The sequence below is a fragment of the Sarcophilus harrisii genome, chromosome 3, assembly GCF_902635505.1.
Source record: "Sarcophilus harrisii chromosome 3, mSarHar1.11, whole genome shotgun sequence".
Classification (NCBI taxonomy): domain Eukaryota; kingdom Metazoa; phylum Chordata; class Mammalia; order Dasyuromorphia; family Dasyuridae; genus Sarcophilus; species Sarcophilus harrisii.
Genome location: NC_045428.1, coordinates 150,422,703 through 150,436,456, shown reverse-complemented (window position 1 = coordinate 150,436,456; position 13,754 = coordinate 150,422,703). Strand labels below are relative to the sequence as shown.

Sequence of the window (13,754 nt, the reverse complement as noted above, 5' to 3'; positions counted from 1 at the left end):
AAAGGGCTCAATCAGTACACACAGAACATACATTCCCACTCTCCAAATGCTGATAAAATTACCACTTTCAGATTTAACACCTTGTTTTCTCTGTAGGATCAGTATGTGATTCTTGATGACATGGCCAGAACAAGAAAATAAAGGGTGGATGATTTTGTTTATACTTGTAAAGACCATTCAAGTCAGCAGGAACTGTAAATATTTCCTCTCACTCTGTTTTAATGAAGAATCTTCGTGACTTTTTCATCAATCTCTGAAAAATGTTTTCAAATGCCTTCTAAACATTATGATGTATTTTTGTCAAAACAAACAAAAAAATCTATATCCCACTCTGTTACTTATGATCTTTCCCTAAGTTTTATAACCAGATCAGGTGAAACAAGTTATCAATCTGAGATGACAATAGATTTAACTGATGTTAAGGTAGAAATCGAAAGCATTTATCTTTAACATAGAAAATAATTGTCAGTTTACATAAATCCCTCCTAAAAGATATAATCCAGCATTGAAACTCCTCTTTGGCAATTTACATAAAATGTTGCCAAGTTTTTGTTTCCAGTGAATATCCTGCATGAAGAAAGCATTTGGAACAGCTGGAGTATATGTCAATCTTGTGAGCTTCAGCAACATGACATTTTTCCCCTATTGATTTATCTGAATTTCATTTCAGGAAAATACATTCTTACTTGGTGCTTCAGCATTTCTCCACAGCCACACTTCCATTAAAAGGCACAAAGCTGAGTATTTCACCCAAAACATAATTATTACAGCCTTCGAGTTAACAGGAGAAAAGTTTATATTCATAAGGAAAAATAAAATGCTTACCTGCATTAGAACAGATGGTATCTTGAGAATTCTTACACATCTGATTGCTTTTTTTCTTTGTAAGATTGCAATTAGTTGGGTATTGGCAAGCTTCACCATACCATCCTTCATCACACTTACATTTGCCACAGTCACACTTTCCATGGCCTAGGAATTTAACAAAGTAGTATCTAATTAACATAATACCATAAATCAGGGAGAATAAACACACTAAAGGTGCATGAATACAAAATAAAAATGGCTGTGATGAGTCTTCCTATTAACTGTTCCTGCTTTTTCTACTAATATTGGGCAAAATGTTTCTTTTATATAACCCATTTTAAATCTAAGTAGCCAAAATAAATTTATCAAGAAACTTTAGGATACGTGGCAAAACAATAAAACAATAATCTTTCTGATTTTTCATTGAGGACCAAAAGGTTTGTTTTATAGTGTTTAATTTACAGACTTCAATTCAGTCACATCTGTGTTTGTTAAATATAGGTCATAGTTAATATTAATTTTTAATATTAAAAAAATATCAAACGTACCCTGAAACTGTTCTTAAGGTGGAATTACTTTCAATTATCCTGCATTGCCATAAGAACCTGGAATATAATAGCTGCTTAATGAATACTTGTTGATAGATTGGTTTTTCATTGCCATTTAATTATAGTTCGCCAGATTTTTTCTCCCCACTAAAGTCCTACTGTAATACTCTGTATCTTTATCTGTATTTGATGTTTTCTGCATCCTTAAAGATTATGTCAGGAAAAGATGAATTCTGATATATTCTACTATGTTGGAAAAATGTGTTTGAGTCAAATGGTCCATTGTATATTAGTCTTCTTGAGACTAACAAAGCTAAGTCTGGAGAAGTCCTCTGGGGAGGAAGATGAGGAAGTGGTAATTGGTTTCTTTTTTTCCTTTTTTGGTCACAGAAATTCTTGAAAGCTTTCTATGTTATAGAAAGATTGAGAGTCAGTAATTTTATTGGACTATAGGTGCTTGCTGCACCAACATATATCATAAAGACTTGACATGTTAGATAAAATTAAAAGCCTTCAGATAAAGAAACCACTTTATTAAAGCTTTTAAAAAAAAACAAACAAACAAACAGTGTCTTTGTTTTATGAATCCAAAAACTTCATTGACTTATTAAAGGTGCTCTCCACTCTTTTCAAAGGAAAGATAAATTCATACTCTTCCTAGGGAGTGTCCAATAAAATGACCTTTCTTTTAAGTAGATCTATCAACTACTTCTCATTAACCAATCAATAGACAAATATAAACTGAGTACTATGACAAACAATGCCCAACTAAACTGGGCACTACTAAGATACAGAAGTGTAAGGAAGAAAAGAAGGAAACAAGTTTTTACTAATGCCTGCTGTTCTAAGTCTTTTACAAATATTATTTCTCTTTTTTTTTTTTTTTTTATTTAATAGCCTTTATTTACAGGTAACTTTACAGCATTAACAATTGACAAACCTCTTGTTCCAATTTTTCACCTCTTACCTCCCCCCCACCCCCTCCCCCAGATGGCAGGATGACCAGTAGATATTAAATATATCAAAATATAACTTAGATACACAATAAGTCAAATATTATTTCTCTTGATCTTCTCACTAACCCTGGGAAGTAGGTGCTCTTGTTATCCCCATTTTACATTTGAAGAAACTGAGGCAAAAAAAAAGTTAAATGACTTGCCTATGATCACACAAGATAGTAAATATCTGAGGCTGGATTTTAATGCCTGAAGCCCAGCATTGCATCAGCTGTCTCACTTAGCTGCCTCTGTTTCTTAGCTTCAAGGAACTAATTAGGAAAATATGATAAAAACATAAAACACTATAATATTGTCATTAGGAGCAGTAACAAATTTTCATAGAATTACAGGATCGGAGATCAAGAGATGGAAAGTCACTGTTGACATTATTTAGCCCAACCTTTTCAATTTTACAGATCAGAAAACTAATCCAGGAAGATTGATTGACTTGCCTAAGTTTATGACATGGGAAATGGCAGACAGGAATCTTATGGCTCCAAGCTCATCACTTTTTCCATTATGAAGAACAGAGAGAAACAAAGGGCTGGGAATGAGGTGAGAGAGACAGACAGAAAAACAGAGGCATGTAGATAGAAACAGAGAAATACAGAGACAAAGAGAGCCTATTATATGTTTTGTCTACACACTGTGCTAATGCAAGTTCAGCATTTTTTCTACTGCACCATACATATCTCTCTTCCTCTCCCTTTTTTCCTCTTCCTTTCCTTCCCTTTCCTTTTCATTTTATCTCCATCTCTCTTATTTACCTATTTTATAATGGATGAGAAAAGAGGCATTGTAATGTTGTTGAGAAACCTAATCTACAATTGAAAGAGACAAAGACACGGTCTATTGTAGATACTGTAGTAACCTGAATAATTGGTTGAGTACTATACAAAACTGTCATATTAGGATGGGAAATATAGATGATTTAAATTCTGAAATGTGAAAGAAAGAAAGAAAGAAAGAAAGAAAGAAAGAAGGAAAGATAATAGGCCTCAGGAAGTTTTGTTGTTGTATTTTGTCGTTGTTACTGTTGAGGTGATAGGACTTCAAGTGAGCCTTGGGGATAAGTGGAAAAAATAGGATTTGCATTGCTGAAAGAGAAAGTAATTATTTTCTGAAAATTCTCTTGAAAATATCTATGTATTCCCCCATATCTAGCATAGAGCCTTGCATATAGCAGAGTTGATTAAAAAAAAAGAACATATATTAAGCATTACGTGTACCTGACTCTGTGGCTGGAGATATAAATGAGAAAAAAGAGATAGCCACTGTCCTCAATGAGCTTCCATACAAAAGGAAGACAAAAGACAGGATACCAGGTGGTAATCAGTAGGCGGGGGCATGGTATATCACAGTTCCATGAAGTCAAACAGAGAGCTGATGGAAAATGGATTTACTAGGATGTTTTGATTCCTCTATAAAAGAAGGCTTTGGAAGGATAATAATAGTCCACATTCCACCCTTTAAGCAGAGGGGAGAAGCAGAGGGAACTCACTAAAGGTGAGTTAAAAACATTTTGATTATGAAAAACTAAGTCAAACTACATGGAGTTGAGATTTCAAGTGATCAGCTTATTCTGGTATGAATGGTATTAAATGGTATTAAATGCCTATTGAATCAAATTGAATTCATAGTGCTACAGCCAATTTCTCACTGATGCCAAAAAGAAAAGCATCACTTCCTTCCCAATGCTTTGCAAACAGTGAGTAATCAAAGATTTGACTGACTATATATAACATGAGAGTTGATTCTTCTCTCCAAAGCCAATTCCCTTTCATGATCTCACAAAATGTCTGTCCATATATTTAAAATAAACAGATCATGACACAACAGAATCATTCTGGGTTTGGCAATCTGGGTACTCAGATGCACCATAGTCAAATCTCATAGAGTTATCCAGATTGATCAGCCAAGAAAAATGGTAGAGATGTGTCACAGTCCATTAGGCTGGCCATAGAAAGACACAGCATGAGTATGTGTTCCACTCTGTCTCTCAGAAATGTTCTTCCATATGCCATATTCCATGTAGCCAGTTCTTAATCATACAGCATTTGTGGAATTAATTATCCTGTCCTAAATAGAAAGTATGTTCTTATTTGAAATTCATCTCATTCAAGGCAGACTTCTCCTCCAAGTTGTTTATATCCTTTTCTATTCCAATCCTGCCCTCCAGAGTGCAAGCAATTCCAGCCAACTTGGTATCATCAACAAACATAAGTGCTCTCTCTACTCAACCATCCATTCTATTTATTAAAATATTAAGCCAAATTCTTAGAGTGCCTAAACTCCTCTTGGATGTAAATTAGCAACTTAGATGCTGTGTTAATGCTTTCAGGACATTTAAATACAATATTTTTTGGTATAATAACCAGTAACAACCAGAGTTTAAAGAGAAGAGTTATTTTTAGTCATTACCAACAAAGGAGGCTTCAAATTTAGTGAGAAAAGGATTATGACTACTCAGTTGTGAAGATAAGTATTTCTGGGTCTTGTCTTAGTCACTTTCAACGATCTTACATTATAATCGAAATTTTCCCCTTAATAATCAAGATATTTGAAGAGAAAAAAAAAAGTCTACACAAAATTTGTTAAATTTATATTGTACATACACCTACACTTGCATTGTCTCACACTTTTTGGTTTTCTATTCTGTTTTCATATATTTTCATTTTAAAAACATTTGGCCTATTACAACATTACAAAACAGCTGCCAACTGGTATTTCTCCCTTAAATTTCTCCCCACTTCATTCATTTCTCCATTCTATTGCTAAAATGAATTTTTAGGCAGATGTCTGTTAATCTATATGCAATGAATTTCAATGGCTCCTTGTTACTTCAAAAATCAAATATAATATCTCCTTATGGGCTTTTAAAGTTCTTCATAATCTGGCTCCTTTTTTAGCTTGACAGTGCTATCATATTTAAATAACCTCCATAAGAGATTGAAAACTATGCCCAAAAGGCAACATGCCTTTTGATCTAGCAATAACACTGCTAGGTCTGTATCCCAAAGAGATCATTAAAAAGGGAAAAGGATCTATATATGTGCAAAAAAAATTTATAGCAATCTTTTTCATTGTGGTAAAATATTGGAAATCGAGGGGAAGCCCATCAATTGGGGAATGATTGAACAAACTGTGACATATGAATAAATTGGAATAGTGTTATGAAATAAAAAAGGAACAGGTAAATTTTAGGAAAAACCTGAAAAGACTTGTATAAACTGATGCAAAGTGAAATGAACAGAAACAGGAAAACATTGTACACAGTATCAGCAACATTGTGTAATGATCAACCATGATTGAGCTCTTCTCAGCAATATAATGGCCTAAGACAAATACAAATACATGCAGCTTAAAGAAGGAAAATGCCATCCATAATTACATAAAGAACTGATGGACTCAAAGCAGATCAAAGTCTATTTTTTCATTTACTTTATTATTTCTTATTTTTTTAACCTTTTTCTTCTTTTACAACTGTGATTAATATAGAAATAGTTTCACATGCATATCTATATATAAACTCTTTCAAACCATCTATCATCTTGGGAAGAAGGAAGGAGAGTACTGAGAAGGGAAAAAATTGGAATTCAAAATGCTTTAAAAATGAGTGCTAAGTGTTATTACTGGGCTTATATCCCAAAGAGATTTTAAAGAAGGGAAAGGGACCTGTATATGCAAGAATGTTTGTGGCAGCCCTCTTTGTAGTGGCCAGAAACTGGAAACTGAGTGGATGCCCATCAATTGGAGAATGGCTGAATAAATTGAGGTATATGAATATTATGGAATATTATTGTTCTTCAAGAAATGACCAGCAGGATGATTTCAGAAAGGCCTGGAGTGATTTACATGAACTAATGCTGAGTGAAATGAGCAGGACCAGGAGATCATTATATACTTCAACAACAATACTATATGATGATCAATTCTGATGGACGTGGCCCTCTTCAACAATGAGATGAACCAAATCAGTTCCAATAGAGCAGTAATGAATTGAACCAGCTTCACCCAGCAAAAGAATTCTGGGAGATGACTGTAAACCACTACCTAGAATTCCCAATCCCTCTATTTTTGTCTGCCTGCATTTTTGATTTCCTTCACAGGCTAATTGGACACTATTTCGAAATCTGATTCTTTTTGTACAGCAAAATAACTATATGGACATGTACACATATATTGTATTTAACTTATACTTTAACATATTTAACATATATTATCAACTATCTGGGGGGGGAGGAGGGAAAAGGAACAAAAGGTTTTGAACGCAATGCTGAAAATTTACCCCATTTTTTTTTTTAATTTTTTATTTTATTTAAAGCCTTTTATTTACAGGAATATACAGGTAACTTTACAGCATTAACAATTTGCCAAACCTTTGTTAATTTTCCCTTTACCCTCCCTGATGGCAGGATACGAATTTAAATTTTAAAAAAAATTGATACCCAAATAAAACCCTTTCCGTTTTGCGGAAAAAGAACAATCAAATATTGTACAATTAGCTTGTGAAAACAAACTCGATATTAATTAATTAATGGTTTTTAATCCCCGCTTTTTCGGGCATACACAGTTCAATGTCCAAAAAAGGGATCTTTCGAGAGGCCTGACCAGAACGGCATCTAAGTATTGGGAAATTGATCCCGGTCCGTACCCCAGCTATTAGTGTCTTCCAGGCCTTTCGTTTCCTGGGTTTCTTTCCAAACATTTTCCATAATTTTCATATACAAATTTATTCAACCATTCTCCAACTATGGCATCATTCAGTTTATTTTTTTCACTAAAAGGGAAAACTTAATTGCACATACAGGTCCCCCTTCTTTAAATTCTCTTTTTGGGATAAATCCCATATAACACTGTGATCAAAGGGTATGCAAGTTTGATAACTTTTAATACCCAAACTTTCCTTTCCAAAATGGTTGGATTCGTTCAAACTCCACCAACAATGCATCAATGTCCCATTTTCCCATCCCAACAATCATCATTATTTTTTCCTGTCATCTTACCCAATCTGACGGTGTGTATGGTATCTCAAGTTATTTAATTTGCATTTCTCTGATTAATAATGATTGGGATCTTTTCATTGACTGAAATAGTTTCAATTTCTTCATCAGAATTGTCTTTCATATCCTTTGTTTTCAATTGGAGAATGGCTTGATTTTTATAAATTAGAGTTAATTCTCTATATATTTTGAAATGAGGCCTTTATCGAACCTTTGACTGTAAAAATATTTTCCCAGTTTATTGCTTCCTTCAATCTTGTCTGCATTAGTTTTTTTGTCAAAAACTTTTCATTTGATAATAGAAATTTTTCTATTTTGTGATCAGTAATGATCTCTAGTTCTCTTTGGTCTAAAGTCCTTCCCCTTCCACAGGTCAGAGGTAAACATCCTGTTTTCTAATTTTTAATAATTTCATTCTTTATCCTAGGTCAGAACCCATTTTGACCTTATCTTGGTTCGGGAAAAGATGGATAATGCCTATTTCTAATTAGTTTCCATTTTTCCCACTTTTTTATCCGGTAAGTTCTTATCCCAAAAGCTGGGATCTTTGGGTTTTCAAAGACTAGGGCTATATTTGTTGACTGTTTTACCCTTGAACCTAATCTTTCCACATCAATAATCTATTCCTTAGCCAATAAAAAATAGTTTTGGGCTGCTGCTCTATAATATAATTTTAATCTGGGGCACTAAGCCACCATTTTGATTTTTTTTTCATTAATTCCTTGAAATTCTTGACCTTTTTTTTCCATATGAACTTTTTGTTATTTTTCTAGGTCATTAAAATAGTTTTGTGGGACTTGATTGGTATGGCTAAATAAATTAGTTTAGGTAATATTTCATCTTTATTTATTTTCTATCCAAGAGCATTTAATTTTCAATTTTTAGATCAGACTTAATTTTTGGAAAAGTGGTCGTAATTTTTCCCATAAAGTTTTTTTTTTGGCAGATAGATTTAAATATTTTTATTATATAAATTTTACTTTTTAATTTCTTTTGTAACTCTGACTGTTATTTTTTGGATATATAAGAATGCTGATGACTTATGGGGTTTATTTTTATAAAGCAACTTTTAAAGGTAATTATTTCTTAACTTTTTGGGAATCTCTGGGGTTCTCTAAATACCATCATTAGACACCATCGGCAAAGAGTGATAATTTGGCTTCCCATTGCCTATTCTTATTCTTTTTAATCTCTTTCTAGCTCTTTTATTTATGGCAAGCTTTTAATACAATATTAAATAAGTGTGATGTCCCGTTTCCCCCAGATTTTTGGGAATGGTTTGGTTTGTCTCCATTACATATGATGTACGATGGTTTTTAATTTGTTAAAAAAGTCCATTTATTCCTTACCAAGTGTTTTTAATAGGAATGGATGTTGGATTTTATCAAATGCCTGCATCTATTAGATGATCAATGGTTTTTTAATTTGGTTAAACAGAAAATTGATAGTTTTCCTAATATTGAACCAGCCCTGCCATGCATATATCTTGTAAATAAAAAGCTATAATAAAAAAAAAGAAAAAAGAAAAAATTTTAAAAATGAGTGCTAAAAATTTTCTTGACATGTAACTGGAGGAAAAATATTTTTTTAAAATTTTAATAAAAAAAGATTTAGAAGATTTAGATTTTCAAAAAACACTTGACAAATCCTTAAATAATCAATCCTTACTGCCTGCCTCAATGAGATGGTCATGTTCATTTATGTAAATGGGATAGCCACACATAACTCAGTTGCTTGTGGCTGCCCAGACCATCACATATTATTAATAAAATGCAACACAAATTTTTCTTTCCTGGTAACTTAATTTCCAAAGGTATGAAATGTGTTTCTCAAAATGAACAATCCTATATACTTGAAAATATGTCTGCTGACCTTCAAAGCTGAGTCAAATGAGTCAAGAAAAAAACTGAATGTCTGCAAAGCAAAACATCCCCAAACCAATTTATTGGCATGGGAGTGGGTCTAGGAGTGGAAGAATTTAACTGCTATTTTTGCTGCTTTAGTGGTGGTCAGTGGTATTTGGTAGCCTTAACTGGCAAATGAAGATAAGCCCTTGTGGAAGGTAAAATAAAAATGTCTTATTTTGATTTTTAAGAACACAAGACATAGGTTTGCTAACCTCCCTTGCTGCTTGCTTCCCAAGTGAGCTATTGAATTGATCTCTGTTGATAAAGGCCTGAAGTTCTGAAAAAATGCACAGGGAAAAAATGTTTTTTGTGGTTCTTTAAATAAACAATACAACAACTTAGTTTCATAATTTCTTTTTCTTGGGGCTGGGTGTGTATGCAAAATCACTAACCTCCTTCAGTCAGTAAAGATAAATGCTAATCAAAATACATTAGAGCACTAAGGAGGAAAACATTTCTGGTCTTGAAATAAAATAAACTGCTTTCACATATAAAGAAAAAACTTTTTTTAGGCTTGGTGCATTCTTTACCAATGGCCTTCTACAAAAACAAAGCAAAACAAAAACAAAAACAATAAAATTATCAAATGAAGGTGGCTTAGCTGTACCAGATCTAAAATTATATTATAGAGCAGCAGTTACCAAAACTATTTGGTATTGGCTAAGGAATAGATTAGTTGATCAGTGGAATAGATTAGGTTCAAGGGATAAAACAGTCAACAAATATAGCAACCTAGTCTTTGACAAACCCAAAGACCCCAGCTTTTGGGATAAGAACTTACTGTTTGATAAAAATTGCTGGGAAAATTGGAAACTAATATGGCAGAAACTAAGCATTGATCCATACTTAACACCGTACACCAAGATAAGGTCAAAATGGGTTCATGACCTAGGCATAAAGAATGAAATTATTAATAAATTAGAGGAACACAGGATAGTTTACCTCTCAGACCTGTGGAAGGGGAAGGTCTTTATGACCAAAGCAGAACTAGAGATCATTACTGATCACAAAATAGAAAATTTCGATTATACCAAACTGAAAAGTTTTTGTACAAACAAAATTAATGCAGACAAGATTAGAAGGGAAGCAATAAACTGGGAAAATATTTTTACAGTCAAAGGTTCTGATAAAGGCCTCATTTCCAAAATATATAGAGAATTAACTCTAATTTATAAAAAATCAAGCCATTCTCCAATTGAAAAATGGTCAAAGGATATGAACAGACAATTCTCAGATGAAGAAATTGAAACTATTTCTAGTCATATGAAAAGATGCTCCAAGTCATTACTAATCAGAAAAATGCAAATTAAGACAACTCTAAGATACCACTACACACCTGTCAGATTGGGTAAGATGACAGGAAAAAATAATGATGATTGTTGGAGGGGATGTGGGAAAACTGGGACATTGATGCATTGTTGGTGGAGTTGTGAACGAATCCAACCATTTTGGAGAGTAGTTTGGAACTATGCTCAAAAAGTTATCAAACTGTGCATACCCTTTGATCCAGCAGTGTTACTACTGGGATTATATCCCAAAGAGATTATAAAGAAGGTAAAGGGACCTGTATGTGCACGAATGTTTGTGGCAGCCCTTTTTGTAGTGGCTAAAAACTGGAAACTGAATGGATGTCCATCAGTTGGAGAATGGCTGAATAAATTGTGGTATATGAATATTATGGAATATTACTGTTCTGTAAGAAATGACCAACAGGATGATTTCAGAAAGGCCTGGAGAGACTTACATGAACTGATGCTGAGTGCAATGAGCAGGACCAGGAGATCATTATATACTTCAACAACAATACTATATGATGACCAGTTCTGATGGACCAGGCCATCCTCAGCTACCAGATCAACCAAATCATTTCCAATGGAACAGTAATGAACTGAACCAGCTATGCCCAGAAAAAGAACTCTGGGAGATGACTAAAAACCATTACATTGAATTCCCAATCCCTATATTTATGCACACATGCATTTTTGATTTCCTTCACAAGCTAATTGTACAATATTTCAGAGTCTGATTTTTTTTGTACAGCAAAATAACGTTTTGGTCATGTATACTTATTGTGTATCTAATTTATATTTTAATGTATTTAACATCTACTGGTCATCCTGTCATCTGGGGGAGGAAATGGGGGGGTAAGAGGTAAAAAATTGGAACAAGAGGTTTGGCAATTGCTAATGCTGTAAAGTTACCCATGCATATATCCTGTAAATAAAAGGCTATTAAATAAAAAGAAAAAAAAAAAAGAAAAAAAAAACAATAAAATTGGTTGTCCCACCCTTGCCAAAATAAGAAAAATTATGGAAATAAAAACAAAGTTGAAGAACAAAGCTTTTGTCTGGCTGAGAGAACCATGTATACATTCTGTCCTCAAGTAAACATCCCAAGATAATTTTATTATTGGATGAGCTATAGTTCTTTGACTTAGTGCCCTCCTAAGTCTTGGGAGAGGTGAATGTAAAGAACTAAAAAAAATATAGACTTTGATCTGCTTTGAGTCCATCAGTTCTTTATGTGGTTATGGATGGCATTTTCCTTCTTTAAGCTGCATGTATTTGTATTTGTCTTAGGTCATTATGTTGCTGAGAAGAGCTCAAGAGTACCATAGCAGAGTTGATGCACTGAGGTCTGACAATTAAGCACTTAAGGCTAATTACCAATTGGACAATACTCTATTAGCATATCCTTGGAAAATGGCCCTTCCCACTATTCTGTGCTGGCTCAATAATTGGTGTATACAGAGAATTGTAGGAGGGACTAGGGGGTGGAGTAAGATTAGCCAGAGACACTTTTGGGTGGGAGACAAAGAGGAGAGGTCATAGAGATCCTGCATCCATCCAATTCATTTCTATCCCCAAAAACCAAGAATAAAGACCAAGGACTTCAGCTTATCCTGACTCTGGCTGCTTCTAGGGTATCCAGGGTGTAAACTCGGTCTTTACAGGTGAAAAATAATCCTCTTTGAAGTTATTGTTTTTTTGATGAATTTTATACTTATATGTATGTATTTAGAAAAGTAATGCCTCCTTGGATCTTAACAGAGATAAAGAGAGCTTATTCCTACATCCACCTAGTAATTGAGTTTCCACATATACTGTGCATCAGGCCATATGCCAAACACAAGGACTTAATCCTTATCATTCAATGAAATTTTGTAACAAACCTATTTAGTCTTAAAAAGTTTTATTAATACAATTACAAATAATCATATTTCCATTGTGGCAATAGAATTAGGTTTTAAAAAGAGTTTCATTTTAATTTGTTTTCATTATATTTTATAAGATTTTCTTGGTCTCTATGGTCATTACAGAAAAGTGCCAAGGAAGCCAAGTTTACTAGTGTTATTCATTCTTGTAAGCCTATATAAGTGTAGAAAATATGAGGAAAGAAAGGAAACCAAGGCATCTGAAGTTAAACAGTAAATTCATTTTACTAAATTTTGCTATTACTATCTCTATAACATTTTTGAAATATGTCCCCACCTTTCTACTTACAGGAACCATCACACCCTAATTCAGGTGCTTATCTCCTCTTACTCAGATTATTATAATAGCCTTCTAATTGGCTTCCTTGCCCCAAGCCTCTCCCCACTTTAATGCATTACTCCAATCAATCTAAGTATTTTCCCTACAGCACAATTGTAGTCAATGTAATCATGTAACAGCTCTAATACATAGACTTTGAGAATTTTCTATTTACTTTAGGATCAAATATAAACTCTTTGGCATTTATATTTCTTCAATGTCTAGTCTTATCTTTCCAATAATCTTACATGTTACTTCTTTCCATGAATTCTGATGCAGTCATACTGGCAGGCTCTTAGTTCCATAAAGATGAATTTTCATCCCTTGTCTTCATGACTTTGCCCATCTCTAGAATATACTCTCTCTTCACAAGCATCTCTTCAAATCTCTGATTTCCTACAAGATTCAGATCAACTACCATATTCTTCTTCTTCTTTTTTCTTAAATGCATTTGCTTATTTAAAACAAATGCAAAATAAGAAAAATCAAAATAGAAACAGACAGAAAAAGAAAAAAACAAAACAAAACAAAAAATTGTCATGTGCCCAACAGAACATCTGGGAGGATTCAAACTATGTAACAATTTCCATTTCAAGGAAGCATATATACTAATAGAAGATATTGTATTCATAACAGTTCATTTTGTCTTTGCTTCCTTCCAGGTTTTCTTTTGTTCTCTGCTATGTACTTCTTTAGTTTATTATTATTTTTTTTTCTGCCTTTTCTTCCCCTAACTCCTCTAAGCAGGCTGCAATTAAGCATGGCTATATTGATGAATATACATATACACATATAAGAATATTACACATATCTAAAATAATATGAACATGACTGACATATAATGTAAAGTTCATGCTTGATTGAATCTTTTTTAAGTTTGACTTTGTCTAAGATCAACGATTAACAATGACCATTTTCCTGATAAAATCTGATAGTGATCTCTCTAGTCTAAAATTAA

General features: G+C 33.3%; 1 protein-coding gene across 1 annotated transcript in view; it reads right to left on the bottom strand.

Moving 5' to 3' along the window:
- ITGBL1 (integrin subunit beta like 1) overlaps nucleotides 1-13,754 on the bottom strand; it is a 372,886-nt gene that overhangs the window by 208,935 nt on the left and 150,197 nt on the right. The window contains exon 3 of the mRNA XM_031958632.1: nucleotides 826-972. Coding sequence (XP_031814492.1) covers nucleotides 826-972 — 147 coding nt within the window. The remainder of the gene's footprint in view (nucleotides 1-825; nucleotides 973-13,754) is intronic.